The sequence below is a fragment of the Postia placenta genome (genome assembly GCF_002117355.1).
Source record: "Postia placenta MAD-698-R-SB12 unplaced genomic scaffold POSPLAscaffold_10, whole genome shotgun sequence".
In the NCBI taxonomy this organism is placed as follows: Eukaryota; Fungi; Basidiomycota; class Agaricomycetes; order Polyporales; family Adustoporiaceae; genus Rhodonia; species Rhodonia placenta.
In genome coordinates, this window is record NW_020169841.1 from 1,134,594 (window position 1) to 1,156,286 (window position 21,693).

Consider the following 21,693-nt stretch of genomic DNA (forward strand, 5'->3'; position numbering starts at 1 on the left):
ATTGTATTCATGTGGCGACGCAGACCCATAGGGACCCTCATCGACAAGGCGATGTACCCGTGTATATATCAAGAGACATCGGCTGTCTCGGCTGTAAAGAAACGAAGAAGAACATGGAATGATTTGAAGATGCCCGCGACTTGCCAAAAGACCAGAGACCTACCCGCGGCAACGCTCCTGATTTTGAAAATAGACGCTTATCGTTATTTGTTTGTTGCACGTTGCACCCGGCGCCGGCGTCCGCGTTTCTATATAGTCGCACATATCAGGAAAGGACCCCTGATAATAGGTGATAATGCCTTGCCTGAGCCGCCTTGTCTTATACCCGTCCAGTTTTATCCCGCATCCTGGTCAATCAGCGGTGGCGGCGTCGGGATAAAACCGGATGCGTATTAGGAGACAAGGGCCGCCGCTTCTGAAGGTCCGGACGACCCTCCGGAGAAATGAATTGTACGAAACATCGCACCGGTTTTCTCCTTAAGTCCGGTTCACGGTTCAGAGATCCTTTTCAGTAAATACATCTGAATCGAGCGGACCAGGCCTCCAAAACGCGGATTTTCGTCTGGACGACGGACTTGTGCTACTCCTTGCAGGGTCATAGCGCCGCTCGCGAACACAGACTATGGCGGCCGCAGAGCATAACATCTGGACTCAAGGAGGCCGTGATAATTCGTTCTTTATATGGGACCTGCACTGGGAAGAGCTCGTCCGCATCATCCGCCTGTTGTACAGCACGGCATCATTCGAGAGGGCATTGTAACAAGACAATGTTATTCTGTGTCTGTTTTATGGAATTTGTTACGAGCTTTCATCGATTGGAATTGGTGAATGATGTAGCACAAATATATATAGACAAAGGTATACGTCAGACCCATTCCAGTCAACCTTGTAGTTCCATGCCCCATCCAAATAGCCCCCTAAGGGAACTAGCAACCATTGTCCGAAGATGGATAGCATCGCGTATGAGTGTTACCAGCCAATTGTCACTGCGGGATTGAAGCCTCCATTGACGGTGGAATCGGAATATAGTCCGTCGGATCGATTGCCACTGCTGTAACGCTTCCTGAGCATTTGGTCTACTCGCAGGATCATGTTGCGTCATCCTTTGAATCAGAGGTAGCAAGAAACCGACATTGGAATATTGCTGTCACCAAGTGTTTTAATATTGTTACAGAATGATCCTCTTCTTGATGGTAACGACTTACATCGTGAAAAATTCTCTTGAGCATATTGCCAATAATGAAGATGTCCACTTTAAACGGGTCGTATGGGACAGTTAAGGACAACTCCGGTACATCTTGGTCGCGGCCGAAATCACCCAAGACGAGTTTAGGGTGAATATCAGGAGGAATGTATACCGATAAGCCGTAGTCGACGTAGTAGTACTTGATCGGCACCCGAGACCTTGGAAAGGGCCGTGCAGGAGTTCTGGCATCAGGCAGAAATACATCTTTCACAGGATGGAAGCCTTGAGGGAACATTTGGCTGGCATCCATCATCAGATTTCGTTCCGAGCAGTCACTGTCCAGCTCATTATCATGGAAGGAACATGCATTGTACCGTCGCGAGCTACTCACCGGTGAGCGACACCCTGCGCGTGCATGAAGACGAGCCCCTGGCCACATGAATGAGCCTGATATACATAGTGGAGCACAGAGTGCGCACATACCGTCATGATTTGATCCCCGAATTCGACTATGTCAAGGACTAACTCGAACTCCGGACGATCTATGAGGCGTAGGAATGGCATGACCATATACGACACACTGGAGTCATCGCAGTCCTGGAATAGGTCAAAGATAGGGACGCTATGGTTACAGGGATTCTGTCTGAGTGAATCTGCTGAGAGCATAGTCGCAATCTTCGACTCATTGTCACCTGTGCCGACTCTCTTGATGTAGACCAACGATCCGTCAGAGATGCGGGTCGCGTCGATGAGGTGCTCGCGAGCCTACTAGAGCATGTATATAGGAGGTACTTCCTCAACGGCAAGTGCTTACCGGTAGAGATATGGAATCCTCGAAGGACATAGGATGTTCCCCGGTTCCTCTCCACGATGGAATCCAACCCGGCCGATACCGGGGTCGCAAGGCATAGCCTTTAGCTTCGAGGAAACCCTGGCGTTCTGCCCAACGTGCTTCATATGCATCTAGAACTGACCATAATTGATCATCGAGCTGTTGAGGAGAGTGATCAGTAGGCGAACATGAAGATGACATGACGGTATGGTGAGCAACACGGGCACTTGAACTCTTAGAATTAACACTGACAGTGACGATCCCACGGGGTATAGGCGCGAGGCAACGCTGAAGGAGCGTTCTAGACGCCCATGGGGATAACTACACGTGCGCGGATCTAAAGCAACAGACGAATTTCGCGGCCATCGAATACGCTTCTAAGTTCATCATCCATCCAGAGCTCCGGATATTGTAACGAACGGAAGACATTTAAGTTGAAACTTGAGGTTTAGGGCGAGCTTGCACTACGGATCCCATTGGATTAGATACTGATCGTATGTGTCCTCGCGCATTTGTACCCTTCTCATCGCCTGTCCCAGCAAATTTCGGGGTCGACCACCGAGTCAGCCGTCTCCCATCAACAATATCCGAGGCACCACAATGGACTTCGGAAATCTCACGTGCCTTGTCACAATGTTTGAGCTAGCAATATTGGTCATTCACCTCAATAGTGTACTCCATTTTGAGCAGCGCGTGAATGCGGTCGCCCTGAAGCTATTGTCTCAGTGCCGCGTTACGTGTAAGGAACATATAGCGGGCGTTAGAACTCACGTCACCTTAATACAATGACCATAAGTCCTGGAGACGCTATTGCCGATCAAGTATTCGTTGTATTGCCCACATAAGCCATGTCCCGGCTGGATACTGACATCGTGGCATCCGCCTCGAGGCATACCGAGGGTATATAGCCCCGTGGGCAAAAGCAGTCAAAACATGACAGTCTCCTGAGGCAGGCACCTCCCCCAACTCGCCAGGTTCGAAACATTCCTTCGCCCAAGCAGCGAGACAATCAGGAATCAACATCATGGTGAGCATGTACTACTTTACGAGTCTATGTGGAATCACTAAGCTCACGTTGCTCCAGGCTGGATGGACCAACTTCGGTAATGCAGCAAACATACTTGCCGTCGTGCAATTTGTCAAGGATGCTCTGAAAGAAATATACGATCGTATAAGCACAGCAGAGAAGAAGCTCGCGGAAGTGAAGAAAGCCCTCGACGGCTGCGAGTCGCTATTAGAGCAGATGCTGGTCAAGGACCCGCTGCTCGGAAAGATCATCGAGAAGCGTCATCGGCATTTCATTTCATTATTCGAAAAGCAGGTCAGAATGTAAGTCGCACCCATATTCGATTACTCCGTATCAGCTAAGTACTGCAGAGCACGAGCAGAGCACGACAAATATCTGGAGAGGATCATAGCGAAAGAGTCTGATGTGTCATACGGAGAGCTCCTGAAGTCGATAGAGGCCTTGAAAAATACTGTCAATGACCTATATTGCGATAAATTGGTGAGTTGAGCAACATATCGTAACTCTGTTTATTAACTGAATTCAACTCAGCGCACTTCTAATGCGGTTCGCACGGAAGAACCTATCTACCAAGAAATGTACGACAAATGGTACCATAGGCCTCCCATTTATCCGGAGTATATATTGGATTTGGAACTTGATGCGGTGTACAAACGTCATCAATCAAGGAGTAACGACTTCTGTGTATATATTGGTGAGATTGAATTTATTCGGATCCATAATTGCTAATGGGCACCACGGCATAAAAACCCCCACGACCTCGGATTCGGCTGGAACACATACATGTACGCCGCAGACGGGACCTTCGGACACACCCTCGCTCATTAATATGCCTGGTTGGTCTCCTCTATTCGCGCCAGTCAAACCCGCTCTAATGTCGGAATACAGGCGCATTGTACGTGTAATGGTTGCGATGGATCATGATATGGCAAGGATTACCCATATCCTTCCTCTCCCTGCCGCTCGTAGATCTTAATGTAGTGTTGCGCTCTGCGGTATTCGACAACATGCACTAAGTACAGAGTTGGACAAACAATCTATTGCAAAAGTCAGAGGGTCAATGAGCCGAACATGGGGGATTGACCGAGGTACAGTTTAATAATGCGGGATATCGTGCTGCATTGTGAGGGCTTTCCCCAACTATACCAGGAATCTGTCGGTATTGTTTCCGACGTACATACACACTGCGTTGGCTGGCAGCTGCGAACTTGTCCCCGAACGGAGCTCCCCCAAACTAGCCGTACGTGATACTTCTAGTGCAAGAAACTAAACACCAGAGCACAAACTGAATGAGTCGTGCTGCGTACCAACTGATGGACGCTGAGGTACACCACCCAGAGCGTGTCTACTACTGTATAGAGAACTTCGCTGCGCATGAGCCATTACAAATCTGCGAAAGAAAGACAAGAGAGAGTTTGCTGGCAACAAGGTTCATCCTCGGTCACGAACCGGGGCCGCATGCGCCGTACAGGAACAGATCAAAAAGCACCCAAACAGCCGCTTCCAATGGTATATCAGGCCCATGTGCATCTCCACAATTGTTCTGGGACCACGTTCTGTGTCATCATCCAGAAGCATTCCCGCTCACCAGAAGCTTCGGCAATGTGACTAATTCATCAGCCCTGGGAAGAACTCGTGAGCAAGTTATTCAATGGAAGGCCTGAGTTGCGCCGCTAGTGTACAGCAATGTCATGTCAACATAACACTCTTGTTGTCAAGGGATAGGCAGGCACACTTGCAGCATCTAGAGCGTTTTGGATGTCGACTGAGCCAGACTGCGCTACCTTGTGAAGAGCCTTGTTCAACCTCAGCCGAAGGCTTCTACGGATGTGATATAGATCCGCCACACTGCCATACAATTGACGCAGATTCGAAGGAGTTTGCCGACTGAGGCATTTCTGTGCGATTGCGTCTTGATACTGAGAGGACATAGGACTTGACCAGTGACATTGTTATCCCTGTCTGTCAATAAACCTCCCTGATTTGGACATTGTTTTCTGTTGAGACTTTCCGACTCTTCGCCCTCCGGTCAACATGTATTAGAAATCCGGAGACTCGATAAGCGCGGTGGTGATAAGAATCTGTCGCAGTAGATCTGTATGTACAAAGTCGACATATCTGACCTAAGTTGTTCTGGAAAACAGTGACTCGTCAGCACACTGTGGTGTTCAACTCTAAAATGCCACCAAGAGTGATATGGCTAGTCATCTCATTGTTCCTACTCACATGCTCATTTTAGACCGAGCAACTGGATGCATCATGATGCTCCCTGACTCAACATTGTCAGCAAGTGTGTAATCTCAAGCCAAAGTCGAGCACTCACGTGTCTTGAGCAATACCTCATGATAAAGCACTGTCACAATTCAAAATTTGATAGACAGCATTCTGCTTTTCACAGGTAGAAAAAGAGCAACAAGACGTGGAACACAGAGATGCAGAGGTAAGCACAGTACTAGTACTTGTTAACTTTCGCCTGGGGACGAGACGAGGGGAGTGGGAACGCGGACGCGAGCAAGCAAAATGGCAGGATTGTTACAAACACGTGGGGGCCAAGTACGGCCGCGCTACGTTGTCTCGTACCCATCCCCCCGTATCCGCACCCCACCACCGCGAAAAGGGGGTCTGGGGCAGTTAGATAGGCGCACCCCCCCTGGCTTAAGCGCCCCACAAGCGCCGGAATGTAACGGTCACAGGTTGCTTCTGGTACCTAGAAATGATGCGATCTTTGATCGCTTTCCAAATCCGGTACTCACACCTAGCAGGTCGTGCTCGAGACTGGTGGACGCTACATTGTGGTCTGCTACAGAATCTCAAGTTTACTTGTTTCAAGCATCTTAGATAAGTCTCATATACTATATCCACCAGCAACCTAAGTATTCCATGAGATATACCCCTCCAGTAACATCATGAGGATGCCACAGGTACTGAAAGGAGAAGTTGCAGCTTTCATTATGATGCTTTCCACATGATACTTCATTTGGTCATAAACTTACAGGCTGAGTCTGGCATAGATACTTTTTGTGTGGCCTTTCAAGTATTTTACAAGCTCAGATATGCCTTTGTTGACACTGCCTCGAGCACGACCTGCTAGGTGTGAGTACCGGATTTGGAAAACGATCAAAGATCGCATCATTTCTAGGTACCAGAAGCCTACTGTGACCGTTACATTCCGGCGCTTGTGGGGCGCTTAAGCCAGGGGGGGGTGCGCCTATCTAACTGCCCCAGACCCCCTTTTCGCGGTGGTGGGGTGCGGATACGGGGGGATGGGTACGAGACAAGCGCTACGGTACAAGTACTCTACGGGATCGATGTATTTTATTTGGCAATCGTGCTACGATCGTTCTCCCGGCTAGGCACAGGGCGCGTCGGGTCGGCCCGCTCGACACCGCGGGCCCCACAATTTAACAGTACTTAGCGCCAACGTAAGCTTGTTGTGCTGTGTTTGGATCAAATTCCGAGTTCCCTGATCACATCAACCCCGATTCAATGATCACAACCTATAATAGGTGCACACAATCATGTACAGTTGGTTCCATATCGATGTGAAATCTTGCCTGCAACATCACTTTGCTGGGTCCAGCCAGGTCGGGACCATGGTCCCGACCAATGAGACATACTGTAAGATACAAGCTTCATACTCAGCATCTCAAGTTGCTTCTCTAGAAACAAATGGTTATATTTGGTGTCCATGTCTCACTCAGTTAGACTTATCATTGTTCCTGAACCCTTTGACACATTCCTCTGAGCCATCCCACTTATGATAAAACAGTGCATAACACTAGTGTCGTGACTTAAGGTCAAGTGACAGAGGAGGGACAAACCTAAAAGCTGGGGGCGTTTGATGTGGTCTCACCGAAGCGATGGTGAGCGAAGCTCAAACCTAAGGCTAGGGACAAGTAAGTTAGCATAGGAAAGTAAGTATGTACAGGGGCTTACTGTCGCGACTTAGGGTCAAGCGACAGGAGAAACACAAACAAAGGATGCTGGGGGCGTTCGACTGGTTCTTACCGAAGCGATGGTGAGCAGGGCTCAAACCTAAGGCTAGGGACAAGAAAATGTATTAGTTAGTAGGGTAAGAAAAGAATACAAATGAGGGCTTACTGACCTAGGGACAAGAGGTCGAAACTGAGGTCCCTAGGGCAGCAGAGGCCGGCTTATATACAGGGGAAGTTTAGGGGAGGCTGTGCGTACTGGTCCATGCACAGCTGGTCCGTGCGCAGCATGCTGACGCGGCCCCGGGGGCCGGTGAGTCAGGGCGGCTGTGTCAGCGGAGCCCGAGCTGTGCCGCGCACTGCCGCCCATCTAATCTAATCGTACAGTAGATAGTGATGCGTCCATATCAGGCATGTAGTACAGAGGTCGCGGGTTCGAGCCCGCGAAAGGGAAAAAATTAAAAAACGGCTAGATGCCGTACCAACTCGTGACATTACCCCCCCCTCAACGGCGCATGACCTCATGCGAGGTGCCCTTGCCCATCTCCCACCCGGAGCGGCAGTGTGCTTCAGTCAGCGGCGAAGGCATTGGCTGAAAGTTGAGACCACCAAAGGTAGCAGTGTTGAGGTGACAAGGGGCGTTCGGATTCTTCCGGTGAAAGTCGGCTATGAGGGCCGGCGCATTCGCGACATTGTGCACCGGTTCCCAAGACGTATGCGAGTCGTCATAACCCTTCCATTTGATGAGGTACTGCAACTGATGCCGGAAGATCCTCGAATCCTTGATCCGCTCTACCTCGTACTCCTCGTCGCCCTCGACCTCGATCGCAGGCGGCTCCTCTGGCTCCCGGCCCGGGATGTCGCTACGCGTGTACTTGCTTAGCAGGGAGACATGGAATACCGGGTGCACCAGCACCGACTTCGGCAGGACTAATTCGTAATCCAGGTCTTCGAGCTTTCGCCGCATGGCATAAGGTCCGAGGCGCTTGGGACTGAGCTTCTTGCTCGGCTGTTTCAGCTTAAGGTTCCGGGCATCAAGCCAGACCTTGTCCCCCAGCGCGAAGACCGGTGCCTCCTGCACGTGCTTATCATAGTACACCTTCATGCGCTCGGCTGACAGCTCAAGCGCAGAGCGCGTATCGTCACGAATCTCCTTCAGGATCTTGAGCCGATCAGCGGCCGCGGGCATCGCAGACATCGGATTGATCCGCACTTGGATCTCAGGATTGTACCCTTGATGCAGGAAGAAAGGGGAGTGCCCGGTTGCGGAATGAACTCGGTTGTTCAGCGCAAATTCCGCAAGCGGCAACTGCTTTGCCCAATCATCCTGCCTGTGGCTGGTGAAGGCACGTAGGTACTGTTCGATCTCCTGATTCCAGCGCTCAGTCTGGCCGTCCGTCTGAGGGTGGAACACTGTGGATAGTGCCGGCTCGATTCCCAGTCCCTTGTATACCGCATGGAGATATTTCGAAGCGAACTGGGGACCTCGGTCTGATATGACCTTGGCCGGGGCCCCATGATGCTTGAACACATCGCGGATGTACAGGTCTGCCGCACCTTCTGCTGTCAGGGTCTCATGACAGGCCGAGAAGTGGACCTGCTTAGTGAAGCGGTCGGCAGTAACCAGGATCGAGTCGAATCCATCAGAGTTCAGCAAGCCAACGATCATATCGGTTGTGATGATCTGCCACGGTCGCTTGGGGATCTCGTTCGGCTTCAGCGGACCCTGGGGTTTGGCGGGGAATGTCTTGGTACGGTTGCACACGTCGCAGGTGCTTACGTACTCATTGACGAATTTGGACATCCCAGGCCACCAGTAGTTCCGTGATACGAGCTCCAGGGTTTTGGCACGGCCGCCATGACCGGCGATCGGCGAGTCGTGGTGGATCTTGACAATATCCCGCCGGAGCTCCGCGTTCTTTGGAACATATACGCACCCACGGAACAACAGAAGCCCTTGTTCGGCATTCCACTCCTCAAAGCCCTTCTGCAGCCGGGGCGGCCCGAGGTTCTGCACCTTTTCAAGTGCCTCGGCCACCTCCCGATCCTTCTCCGAACATTCCCTGATGCGCTTTAGAAGCGACTGATCTGCTGTCACCGAGGCATGACCGCGCCTGACGGAGGCGATGCGGAACTTCTCCGGTCGGAGAACCACCTGATTGGTGTTATCGTCCTCATCGCCGACCTGATGGTCTGATCAGCGTGACAGGGCATCAGCCTTTCCGTTCGATGTTCCGGCCTTGTGCGTGATGCGGAAATCGAAGTGTGCCAGGAATAGCGACCAGCGAGCTTGATGGCGCGTGAGATGCTGGGACGTGCGCCAGTACTCGAGGTTCTTATGATCAGTCACGATCTCGAACTGATTAGGTAACCCCTCGAGGTAATGGCGCCATTCTTCCAAGGCTTCGATGATCGCGAGCATCTCCTTGTCGTAGATCTCATAGTTACGCTGAGCCGAATCCATGGCATGGGATCGGAAGGCGACGGGATGCCATTTGCCGTCGTCCTGCTTCTGCATCAGCACACCGCCAGTGGCATATCCCGAGGCATCGACTTCGATGCGCGTTTCTCAATGGGGATCGTACAGCGCCAGCACAGGGGTTGTGCCGAAAAGTCGTTTGAGCTCGTCAAATGCACGTTGCTCCTCTTCACCCCAGTGCCAGGGGTCATTCCCTGTGAGCCGGTCGAGTGGTCGCGAGATCTTGGTGAAGTCTTTGATGAAGCGGCGGTAGAAATTGGAAAACCCCCGGAACTTCTGAACGTCCTTTTTGTTCCGGGGTACCGGCCACTCATTAATTCCTTTCAGCTTCGCGGGATCCATCGCCACCTCATCACCACCAAACACATAGCTGACGTAGTCGACCTTGGGAACATCCCATTCGCACTTTTCAGGCTTTAGGAACAGATCGTTCTCCTGAAGGCGGCGAAGAACCTCGCGTGTGACCTTTTCATGCTCCGCTCTGTTGGTAGAGAAGATGAGGATGTCATCCAGGTACACGAGGACCTTGCCGCCGACGATGAGATCATGGAAGATCTCATTCATCATCACCTGGAAAGTTGCGGGAGAATTGGTGAGGCCGAAGAACATTACCAGGGGTTCGTACAGTCCCTGGTTAGTCACGAAGGCCGCCTTCCATTCATCACCGGCCTTGATCCGGACGTTGTTGTATCCCCATTGGACATCGAACTTCGTGAAGAGCGTCGCGCCGCGGAGCTTATCTACCATCTCGGCGATCAGCGGCAAGGGATAGCGATTCTTAACTGTGATCGCGTTCAACCGGCGATAGTCCTGCACGGGTCGGAGTGTCCCTTCCTTCTTTTTGATGAAGAAGAAGGGGGACGAGATAGGCGACTTCGACTCCCGTATGTACCCTTTCGCCAGTTGCTCCTTTAGGAACTTGTCAAGCTCCTCTTGCTCGTTGTTCAACAGGGGATAGACCTTCGAGTGAAATGTCGAGTAGCCGGGCACGAGTTTGATCGCATGATTGTACGGCTTCCTTTCGGGTAGCCGTTCTGATGCTTCCTTCGAGAAGACTTTCAGGAACTCGTGGTACTGTTTAGGCACCGACTCCTCGGCGGTCTGAACGACCTTCTTCTTGATCTCTTCCTCAGCGAACAGCTGGGAGTACGTATGCCCTGCTACGACGAACAGCTGGGGGGCACCAGGAAGCGTGATGCCTTGCTCCCAGGCTTCGATCAAGTCGGCTTCGTCCCACTCAACTTCCACCGGATCTTCTTCGGGTTCCAGATCCGGTAGCACCTTACTTCGGCAGGCACCCACAACCGACCGTTTGGACTTCGGCGAACATCTGCGCGCCGTGGGCCTGACCCCCGTATCACGCGCAGTCGCTGCTTGCTCCATTCGGCCAGCTTTCCTGGCACTACACGTTTCAGGACACCGGGACAATTTGAGGGAACCTTCTTCCCAATCGATTTCGGGGTTGTGCTCGCGTAGCCAATCCAACCCGATGATCACATTTTCTGGACCGATGTCTGTGACCGTAAACACTGTTTTCTCGATGTGTTCTCCTATCTGCATCTGTAGCACAGCTACTTCCGAGATGCTTCCGTCCTTATTCAGGGTGCCGTCGATATTATAGAGCGGAATGGGCTCCTTTAGCCTCCGCGTCTGCACCTTGTTCTCTACGATGAATCGCTTGTTGATAAATTTTGTGGTGGCTCCGCTGTCCACCATGGCGATTATGTCTTTGTGCCGTCTCTTCCCTTGGAGTCGGACTGGAATGTGAAAATGTTGGGACCCCTGGTCCAACTCATACACCATTGCAGTCGACAATACATCATACTTGTTACAGGATATATGCGGCCCGACGCATGCGGCACGAAGCGCGGACCGGATCAAAAACCCTCCTCCTTCATTGCCCGATAATGTTTGAGCTCCTCACGCATCGACTTCACCTGTGCCATTAAGTCCGCCAGCTCCGATTGCTCGGATTTCGCTGAAGCGGCACTTATACTTGCCGAGGGTGATGTCGTGATGGGGGCGCTTGTCGCAGCCTGGGTGGAACCCGAGGCAACCGTAGCCCGCGTGTTGGTGCGTTTTGTGTAAGGCTTGTCCTTACAATTGGGGCACTCGAAGCGTCGGTACCCTTTCTTCTCACAGCCGAAGCATTCGCCTGGGAAGTCGCCTTTTCCGACGGCAGCATTGATGCTGGCCGAAGCTCCATGTGACTGGGGTGCACCACCACGTGCCCCGCCATGTCCTCGACCTCGAGCCGAGAAGAAATTGTTCAACTCAGGCCGACGGGCTCGGCTGATATCGAGGATCTGTTCGACCTCAGTGGCGTGCTTGTCAGCGTCTTCCCACGTGGTGAACGTCTCGAGCTCGATTTTGCGGTAGACGCGGGAGGGGATGCCGCTCAGGTACTTGTCGCGTAGCTCCAGGTCCCCGTACCCGGAGCGGTCCGCCGGACCCTTGAACAACGCGGAGAACTCCGCAGCAGTGCGTTTTCCGCGGACTGACTTGTCCGCGCAGAGTTTGGCCAGCTCTACCTGGGCCGCTGCCTCATCATCGAGGTTGCCGAAGCGGGCTTTGAAAGCCGTGGCAAAGGCCGCCTCATTTGCGAAGGGGGTCGTTACTCCCTGAACACCGAGTTGCACGGATACGAGTTGGGCGAAGAATGGAGTGGCCCAGGTGCGGGCGTCACCGTCGAGCAGGCTTAGCGCAACCTGCACCTTGAGTTCAATGGTGGTCAACGACGTGTTGACTAGCCAGTAGATGCGCAGTTGTGACAGGAACCTGTCGCATTCGATGACGGTTTTGCCATCATATCGGAGGGGGAGAAGGAGCTTTAGAGTGTCCTTATCAGGGGGGGATGCTGGTGAGGACATTACGGGCGACGAGGGGGATGGAGGACTGCCCGCGGGCGAAGACGGCTGTTGTGACTGTCCGCCGGGTGAACTTCGAGAGGAGCGAGTGCTCGAGCGGCCTCGCGGCGGCGACGGCGGTGGAGGCGATGGAGGAAGTCCGGTGGCGGGGTGACGTACAACAGGGACTGGAGTCGAGGACGAGATTGCTGACAACGAGCTGGCCCAAGTAACCGCTGGACTGTCACTGGGCTCAGGCTTTGGGTTCCTTTCCAACCGTGACCCCAAGGAGGACTGGGGGATTGTCTGAGGGGTCGCTGTAGACTGTGCGACTGTCTCAACTCCTCGAGGGAGACTGGGATCTCCTCGTGCTTGACCTGTACTGGTGACAGGTTGGGGGATACGGGTGCCTGGGGAGGCAGGTCGGGAAGGGACGGGAGTGACGTGGCGAGATGTGGATCTCGAGGTGCCAGCGTATCGAAGTGCCGGGCCGCGGGGGTGCTGGACTCGTCGGATTGGCACGTAGCACCCTTCGTCGGTAGTGATGGACCGCGGAGTGCGATTAGGGCACGGTTGTCGATCACAGATGAAGAAGGGAGCTTGATTCCCGTCGCTTTCAGGGTCGTCGCGGGAGACGTCGATTTGCTCCTGGGTGTCGAAGGCGTGCTCAAGTCGAGAGCAGTCGAAGAATTCGTCAGCCACGGTGATGGGGGGAGGAAGGGGAGGTGCGCGTGCTACGAAAGGCCGTGCTAGACTAGCTTACACCTACGGCGCCCGAGGTAACACTAGGGTTCGCAGTTCACGTGGGGCCCAGTACTGCTTTTGGCTAGTATGCAGCAGGAACCTAGTCCACGCATCCGTGAGGACAAGTACCGCCCACTGAAGTGCAGGTACTGAAGAGTTCGTTCCCTAAGTGGTGGCGATATATCATATGCTATCTATGTATCGTAGGGTATAGTAAGGGTGCGCACCACCCAACCTGTAGGAAGTGTAGAGTGAGTGTTGGTGTTCCGAGGAACGCCGGCAGCTATGGGGAGTTTCGACCTAATGTCGCAACTTGAGGTCAAGCGACAGGAGAAAACCTAAAAGCTGGGGGTGTCCGACTAGATCTCACCGAAGCGATGGTGAGCAATGCTCAAACCTAAGGCTAGGGACAAGATAATATATTAGTGAAGTAAGAAAAGGAATACAAGGGATGCTTACTGACCTAGGGACAAGAGGTCGAAACTGAGGTCCCTAGGGCAGCAGAGGCCGGCTTATATACAGGGGAAGATGAGGGCAGGCTGTGCGCACTGGTCCGTGCGCAGCTGGTCCATGCACAGCATGCTGACGCAGCCCCGGGGGCCGGTGAGTCAGGGCGGCTGTGTCAGCGGAGCCCGAGCTGTGCCGTGCACTGCCGTCCGATCTAATCTAATCGTTGATAGGCGCCAAGCCCCTCTGGGCCCCGATACAGCTCTTTTCGGCAAAAGCATCCCGCCCGGCACTTCGGCTCAGTCACCCAACACTTCGATTTCGCCTTCGACGCTCTTCGACGGTGCACGACGCTTGCTCGAAGCTCGGCGCGGTCGTCCCGATGCCTCGCGCGTAGATCTCGGGACATCTCCCGCATTCGGCGGACAATAGGGCCACTTGACGCTGTTCGTCCAAGCGCGTGCATCGCTTCATGCCACACCGACGTGGCCGGTCTTTCCCGATTAGGTATCGAACCTCGCGGCGTGCCTTCGACGACGGATACCGGTCCAAAGTGTCTTGTATGTTTCTCTTCATCTCCGCGTTCGGCATGACGTCACTCTACCGATGGACTTGATACGTGCCACTCGGTGAGGCAGACTCGTGTAGGACAATGCAAAGCCCCTCGTACTAGTGTGCCACTCTCGATAGTCGTAGCGTCCCTTGCGTAGTATAAAATCTGTTGTACTTCTCTCCAAAAATGCAAGTTCCGGTTTCCCCCTCGAGTTCAGAGCTCATATGTCGAGTTCGCCCTGCGTCTAAGTCTTCAACTGCGTCACTTCGTTCTTCGCTGCGTAACCTCGAAACCTCGTCTACTGCGTTTGTTCGTCGATACCGTCTCGACGAACCTTTGATCTTACGATCGACTTCGACTATTGTCGAAGAACTGCGTTGCATCTCGAACTGCGTCCTAGCTAAGTCCACCCTATCAAATCATTTCTCTTCCCTCTACGATACATCGAAGAGCTCTGCCGAGCTTCGATCGTCTCTACCGACCCCCCCGCTAACTATCCACAGCCTCCGGGTAGCTTCGACGACATGTCGAGCTACCTCGTACCTTCCCTAGTGTTCGTAGCCTTTTCCGAAGGTGTTTCTCGTGTTCACTCGAACTGCGGGACACCTTGCTGCTAACTCCCCTCTCACTAAAACTATAATCCGTCTCTCTAGTCCCTTTAGGTCGCACCCAGGTTAGGGGTTAGGGTTTCGTAGGTCACATCATCGTACAGTAGATAATGACTTGTCCATTCGAGCGTGTAGTACAGAGGTCGCGGGTTCGAGCCCGCAGAAAGGAAAAAATTAAAAAACGGCTAGACGCCGTACCAACTTGTGACATTACCCCCCTCAACGGTGCATGACCTCATGCGAGGCCCCCTGGCCCATCTCCCACCCGGAGCGGCAACGTGCTTCAGTCAGCGGCAAAGGTATTGGCCGAAAGTTGAGACCTCCAAAGGTAGCAGCATTGAGGCGGCGCGGGGCATTTGGGTTCTTCTGGTGGAAGTCGGCTATGAGGGCCGGTGCATTGGCAACATTGTGCGCTGGTTCCCATGACATATGCGAGTCGTCATAACCCTTCCATTTGATGAGGTACTGCAACTGATGCCGGAAGATCCTCGAATCCTTGATCCGCTCAACCTCGTACTCCTCGTCGCCCTCAACCTTGATCGCAGGTGGCTCCTCCGGCTCCTGGCCCGGGATATCGCTACGCGTGTACTTGCTCAGCAAGGAGACATGGAACACTGGGTGCACCGGCACCGACTTTGGCAGAACCAACTCGTAGTCCAAGTCTCCAAGCTTTCGCCGCATGGCATATGGTCCAAGGCGCTTGGGATTGAGCTTCTTGCTCAGCTGTTTTAACCTAAGGTTCCGAGCATCAAGCCAGACCTTGTCCCCCGGCGCAAAGACCAGTGCTTCCTGCACATGCTTGTTGTAGTACACCTTCATTCGCTCGGTGGATAGTTCCAGCGCGGAGCGCGCATCATCCTGGATCTCCTTCAGGATTTTAAGCCGATCGGCGGCAGCGGGCATCGCGGACATCGGATTGATCCGAACCTGGATTTCAGGATTGTACCCCTGATGCAGGAAGAAAGGGGAGTGCCCGGTTGCGGAGTGAACTCGGTTGTTCAGTGCAAACTCCGCAAGCGGCAACTGCTTCGCCCAATCGTCCTGCCTGTGGCTTGTGAAAGCGCGCAGGTATCACAAAACCTACAAACCCACCTTATAGCTTGATATTGAGGGGGGGAGATAATAGCACTTAAGTATGGGGAGGTAATGCTGTTAAGCGCAACAACGAAGTGAATAGAACTGGGGGACAGGGTGCCCCAGGATGCTGCCTTATATACATGAGGGAAAACCCCCCAGGGACCGGTAATGGACCCCTGGTACCTAGCTGGGTAAGGATTACTAAGTATCATGTGCCCTATGGTGCAATATGGTGTTATCGATGATGTCATAGTCTGGCCCTGCCCTGCCCTGGGCCTAGGGTCCAGAATTGACCGGCCTATGGCCTAGTGCCTGAGCCTAGCTCCTACCTATGATGTCAGAATGATGTCATGGTCCAGACAGAGTCTGGTTTCTATCTAGAAAAGGTCCGGCATCAGAGTCCAGCCTGATGTGTCCAGAACAAGATCATGTGTCGCTTATTTAAGCGGATAACCCCTTAGATATGCAGATGTACCCATATGCGGACGGATAAGTATGGATAAGTCCCTAGACCCTTCGATATGTCCGCAGAAATAGCGGAAGAATGAGGTAAAATTAGGGAAACTGTGACAGCAGGTACTGCTCGATCTCCTGATTCCAGCGCTCTGTCTGGCCGTCTGTCTGAGGATGGAATGCCGTGGACAGCGCCGGTTCGATTCCCAGTCCCTTGTACTGTCACAAGTTGGTACGGCGTCTAGCCATTTTTTAATTTTTTCCTTTCTGCGGGCTCGAACCCACGACCTCTGTACCATACGCTCGAACGGACAAGTCCTTATCTACTGTACGATTAGATTAGATGGGGCGGCAGTGCGCGGCACAGCTCGGGCTCCGCTGACACAGCCGCTGTGACTCACCGGCCCCCGGGGCCGCATCAGCATGCTGTGCACGGACCAGTGCGCACAGCCTGCCCTTATCTCCCTCTGTATATAAGCCGGCCTCTGCTGCCCTAGGGACCTCAGTTTCAACCTCTTGTCCCTAGGTCAGTAAGCCTCTCATGTATTCTCTTTCTTACCTAACTAACTAATACATTTCTTGTCCCTAGCCTTAGGTTTGAGCCTAGCTCACCATCGCTTCGGTAAGACCTAGTCGAACGCCCCCAGTGCCTTTGTTTGGTTTTCCCCTGTCGCTTGACCCTAAGTCGTGACAGCCTCGTTGGCAAAGGGGGTCATGACTCCCTGGGTACTGATCTGAACTGACGCAAGCTGGGCAAAGATCGGGGTAGCCCAGGTGCGAGCATCGCCATTGAGGAGACTCAGGGCAACCTGCACCTTGAGCTCGATGGTGGTTAGCAATGTGTTGACAATCCAGTACACGCGCAACTAGGACAGGAATCAATCGCATTCGATGACCGTCTTTCCATTGTATTGAAGCGGGAGGAGGTGCTTTAGTGTCTCCTTATCAGGAGGAGATGCTGGGGAGGACATTATCGGCGGCGGCGGGGACGGAGGATGGCCCGGGGGCGGAGGCTGTGGTTGTGGCCGTCCGCTGGGCGGACTTCGGGGGGAGCGAGTGTGCAAGCGGCCTCGCAGCGGCAATGGCGGTACAGGCACTGGAGGAAGCCCGGGGACGGTGTGACGTACGTCAGGGACTGCAGCCACAGAGGGGAGCACGTCCGGCGATGTGGCCCGGCCGTGAAGTGTAGGCTCGGGCTCTGAGACTCCTTCTTCACTTGCACTCTTGTCAGACTTTCACTCTGATGTAGGGTCTGCAGGAAGATCGGGATCTCCTCCTGCTTGACTTGTACTGGCAACAGTTTGAGGGAGGCGAGAGCTGGGGGAGACAGCGCGGGAGTGTCGGGATGCGGAGCACAATGCAAGGGTACTTCGAGGTCCGAGTGGATGTTGGACCCTTCAGATCGCTTTGTAGCACTCGTAATCTTCCTCAATCGATCTGGGTGTCCGATTGGGGCACGACTGCTGCTCACAGACAAGGATAGGAACAAGGGGGTTGTCACGAGTTGGTACGGCGTCTAGCCGTTTTTTAATTTTTTCCTTCTCGCGGGCTTGAACCCGCGACCTCTGTACTACATGCCTGATATGGACACGTCGCTACCTACTGTACGATTAGATTAGATGGGCGGCAGTGCGCGGCACAGCTCGGGCTCCGTTGACACAGCCTCTCTGACTCACCGGCCCCCAGGGCCGCGTCAGCATGCTGCGCACGGACCAGCTGTGCACAGACCAGTGCGCACAGCCTCCCCTAAACTTCCCCTGTATATAAGCCTGCCTCTGCTGCCCTAGGGACCTCAGTTTCGACCTCTTGTCCCTAGGTCAGTAAGCCCTCATTTGTATTCTTTCTTACCTCACTAACTAATACATTTACTTGTCCCTAGCCTTAGGTTTGAGCATTGCTCACCATCGCTTCGGTGAGAATCAGTTGGACGCCCCCAGCTTTAGGTTTTCCCCAGTCGCTTGACCCCAAGTCACAACATTAGGTCGAAACTCCACAAGCTGCCGGCGTTCTCTCGGGACTCCCCAAAAACTCACGTTCCTTTCCCACAGGTCGGGTGGTGCGCACCCCTACGATACTCTACGATACGTAGATAGCCCTACCATACATCGCCACCCCTAGAGGAACGAACTCTTCAGCACCTGCACTTCAGTGGGCGGTGCTTGTTCTCACAGACGCGTGGTCTAGGTTCCTGCTGCATACTAGCCAAAAGCAGTACTGGGCCCCACGTGAACTGCGAACCTCAGGGTCTTCTCAGGCGCCGTAGCGTAAGCTAGTTTAGTATGGCCATTTTTAGTACGTGCACCTCCCTGTCCTCCCCCCCTCCATCGTGGCTGCCTGTCAAGGCCAAGTTCACGCATTCGACTCTCAGGACCTCGTCGACACCTACATCCCAGACGGCCCTGAGACTGTCATCTACACCTGCGAGCAGCAGCCGTGTCCTAATCGGACACCCTGATCGATCGAACAAGATTACCCGCGCTACAAGGCGATCAGAAGGGCTCAACATCTGCTCGGTCCTCGAAGCACCCTCGCATCTCGATCTGCCTCGCGGCACTCTCGCCCTGTCTCCCCTAGCTCCCGCCTTCCCCAAACTGTCGCCAGTCCAAGTCAAGCGCGAGGAGATCTCCCTCCAGACCCTGCACCAGAGCCTGAGCCTGAAGAGAGTGCAAGTGAAGAAGGAGTCTCGGAGCCTGAGTCCGCGGATTCTGCTCGGCCCGCCTCACTGACAGCGCTCGCCTCCACGTCAGCAGTCCCTGACGTACGTGACCCCACCTCCGAACTTCCTCCGGTGCCTTCACCGCCATCTCCGCCGAGAGGCCGCTCGCGCACTCGTTCCCCTCGAAGTCCGACCAGCGGAGGGCCACCACAGCCGCCTCCGCCCCCGCGCCGTCCTCCGTCCCCCCCGGCGCCGATAATGTCTTCTCCCACGAACGCCCCCGACAAGGAGACCCTGAAGCTTCTCCTCCCCCTCCAATATGATGGGAAAACCGTCATCGAGTGCGACAGGTTCCTGTCGCAGCTCCGCATCTATTGGTTAGTCAACACGTCGTTGACAACCATCGAGCTCAAAGTGCAGGTTGCGATGAGCTTACTCGACGGCGACGCCCATGCCTGGGCTACTCCCTACTTTTCCCAGCTCGCATCGGTACAAATGGGGGTACAAGGAGCCACGACCCCCTTCAGGAACGAAGCGGCCTTTACCGCTGCCTTCAAGGCCCGCTTCGGCAATCTCGACGACGAGGCAGCAGCACAAGTGGAACTAGCGAAGCTCTGCGCGGACAAGTTGGTCCGTGAAAAACGCACCGCTGCAGAATTCTCCGCGCTGTTCAAGGGTCCGGCGGACCGCTCCGGGTATGGGGACCTGGAGCTACGCGACAAGTACCTGAGCGGCATCCCCTCCCGCATCTACCGCAAGATCGAGCTCGAGACCTTCACCACGTGGCAAGAAGCTGACAAGCGCGCCACTGAGGTCGAGCAGATCCTCGACATCAGCCGGGCCCGTCGGCCCGAGCTGAACAACTTCTTCTCGGCACGAGGTCGAGGACGCGGCGGGGCACGTGGTGGTGCACCCTCGTCACATGGAGCGTCGGCCAGCATCAATGCGGCCGTTGGAAAAGGAGACTTCCCCGGCAGTTGCTTTGGCTGCGGGAAGCAAGGGTACCGACGATTCGAGTGCCCCAACTGTAAGGACAAGCCTTACACAAAACGCGCCGATGCGCGGGCTACGGTTGCCTCGGGCTCCACCCCGGCGACGACAAGCGCCCCCGTCGCTTCATCCTCGGCGAATACAAGCATCGCTTCAGCGAAATCGGATAGTTCCGAGCTGGCCGACTTGATAGCACAGATGAAGTCGATGCGCGAGGAGCTCGAGCATTATCGGGCGATGAAGGAGGAGTCTTTTTGATCCGGTCCGCGCTTCGTGCCGCACGCGTCGGGCCGCGTAGTAATAATCTGTACAATGTATTGGCGACCGCAAATGTGTATGAGTTGGACCATGGGTCCCAGCATTTCCACATCCCAGTATGCCTCAAAGGAGAAAGACGGCACAAGGATATAATTGCAATGGTGGACAGCGGAGCCACTACAAAGTTCATCAACAAGTGTTTCATCACGGAGAATCGAGTACGAATGCGGAAATTGAAGGAACCAATCCCGCTTTACAATATCGATGGAACACTCAATAAAGACGGAAGCATCTCGGAAGTAGCCATGCTACAGATGCAGATAGGAGATCACATCGAGAAGACGGTGTTTACGGTCACGGACATAGGTCCAGAAGATGTGATCGTTGGGTTGGATTGGCTACGAGAGCACAACCCTGAAATTGATTGGGAGTCGGGCTCCCTCAAATTGTCGCGGTGCCCTGAAACGTGCAACACCAGGAGAACTGGCCGAATGGAGCAAGCAGCGACTGCGCGTGATACGGGGGTCAGGCCCACGGCGCGCAGACGTTCGCCGAAGTCCAAACGGTCGGTCATAGATGCCTGCCGGAGCAAGGTACTGCCGGACTTTGAACCCGCAGAAGATCCGGTAGAAGTCGAGTGGGACGAAGCCGACTTGATCGAAGCCTGGGAGCAAGGCATTACACTTCCCGGCGCTCCTCAACTGTTCATCGCAGCAGGACATACGTACTCCCAGCTTGTCGCGACTTGAGGTCAAGCGACAGGGAAAACCTAAAAAAGCTGGGGGCGTTCGACTGAGTCTCACCGAAGCCATGGTGAGCAATGCTCAAACCTAAGGCTAGGGACAAGTAAATGTATTAGTTAGTGAGGTAAGAAAGAATACAAATGAGGGCTTACTGACCTAGGGACAAGAGGTCGAAACTGAGGTCCCTAGGGCAGCAGAGGCCGGCTTATATACAGGGGAAGATGAGGGCAGGCTGTGCGCACTGGTCCGTGCACAGCTGGTCCATGCACAGCATGCTGATGCAGCCCCGGGGGCCGGTGAGTCAGAGTGGCTGTGTCAGCGGAGCCCGAGCTGTGCCGTGCACTGCCGCCCCATCTAATCTAATCGTACAGTAGATAACGACGCGTCCATATCGGGCATGTAGTACAGAGGTCGCGGGTTCAAGCCCGCGAAAAGGAAAAAATTAAAAACCGGCTAGACGCCGTACCAACTCATGACATTACCCCCCCCTCAATGGTGCATGACCTCATGCGAGGCGCCCTTGCCCATCTCCCACCCAGAACGGCAACGTGCTTCAGTCAGCGGCGAAGGCATTGGCTGAAAGTTGAGACCACCAAATGTAGCAGCGTTGAGGCGACGAGGGGCATTCGGATTCTTCCGGTGGAAGTCGGCTATGAGGGCCGGCGCATTCGCAACATTGCGCGCTGGTTCCCATGATGTGTGTGAGTCGTCATAACCCTTCCACTTGACGAGGTACTGCAGTTGGTGCCGGAAGATCCTCGAATCTTTGATCCGCTCAACCTCGTACTCCTCGTCACCCTCGACCTCAATCGCAGGCGGCTCCTCTGGCTCCCGGCCCGGATCGTCACTACGCGTGTACTTG

At 54.0% G+C, this 21,693-nt stretch overlaps 4 protein-coding genes across 4 annotated transcripts; 2 read left to right on the forward strand and 2 right to left on the reverse strand.

Moving 5' to 3' along the window:
* Window positions 1–880: 880 nt before the first annotated feature.
* On the reverse strand, window positions 881–2,699 carry POSPLADRAFT_1047943 (hypothetical protein; the record flags this gene model as incomplete). Its single annotated transcript, XM_024479393.1, has 9 exons — window positions 881–1,144; window positions 1,206–1,404; window positions 1,578–1,633; window positions 1,670–1,783; window positions 2,001–2,125; window positions 2,161–2,177; window positions 2,271–2,319; window positions 2,537–2,660; window positions 2,682–2,699. The coding sequence occupies 9 exons, from the start codon at window positions 2,697–2,699 to the stop codon at window positions 881–883; spliced, it is 966 nt and encodes a 321-aa protein (XP_024337308.1).
* A 352-nt stretch (window positions 2,700–3,051) lies between these two features.
* On the forward strand, window positions 3,052–3,774 carry POSPLADRAFT_1035065 (hypothetical protein; the record flags this gene model as incomplete). Its single annotated transcript, XM_024477061.1, has 3 exons — window positions 3,052–3,347; window positions 3,396–3,525; window positions 3,577–3,774. 3 exons carry the CDS (start codon window positions 3,052–3,054, stop codon window positions 3,772–3,774), a joined length of 624 nt encoding a protein of 207 aa, XP_024337309.1.
* A 12,812-nt stretch (window positions 3,775–16,586) lies between these two features.
* Window positions 16,587–18,838, reverse strand: POSPLADRAFT_1106060 (hypothetical protein; the record flags this gene model as incomplete). The annotated part of the gene is given in 4 exon segments (XM_024483286.1): window positions 16,587–16,706; window positions 18,487–18,583; window positions 18,739–18,765; window positions 18,777–18,838. Coding segments are annotated over 4 exon segments (306 nt in total), but the record flags the coding sequence as incomplete, so codon positions are not given.
* Window positions 18,839–20,861: 2,023 nt separating this feature from the next.
* POSPLADRAFT_1147472 (hypothetical protein) lies at window positions 20,862–21,234 on the forward strand (the record flags this gene model as incomplete). Its single annotated transcript, XM_024486069.1, has 3 exons — window positions 20,862–20,946; window positions 21,053–21,127; window positions 21,203–21,234. Coding segments are annotated over 3 exons (192 nt in total), but the record flags the coding sequence as incomplete, so codon positions are not given.
* Window positions 21,235–21,693: the final 459 nt, after the last annotated feature.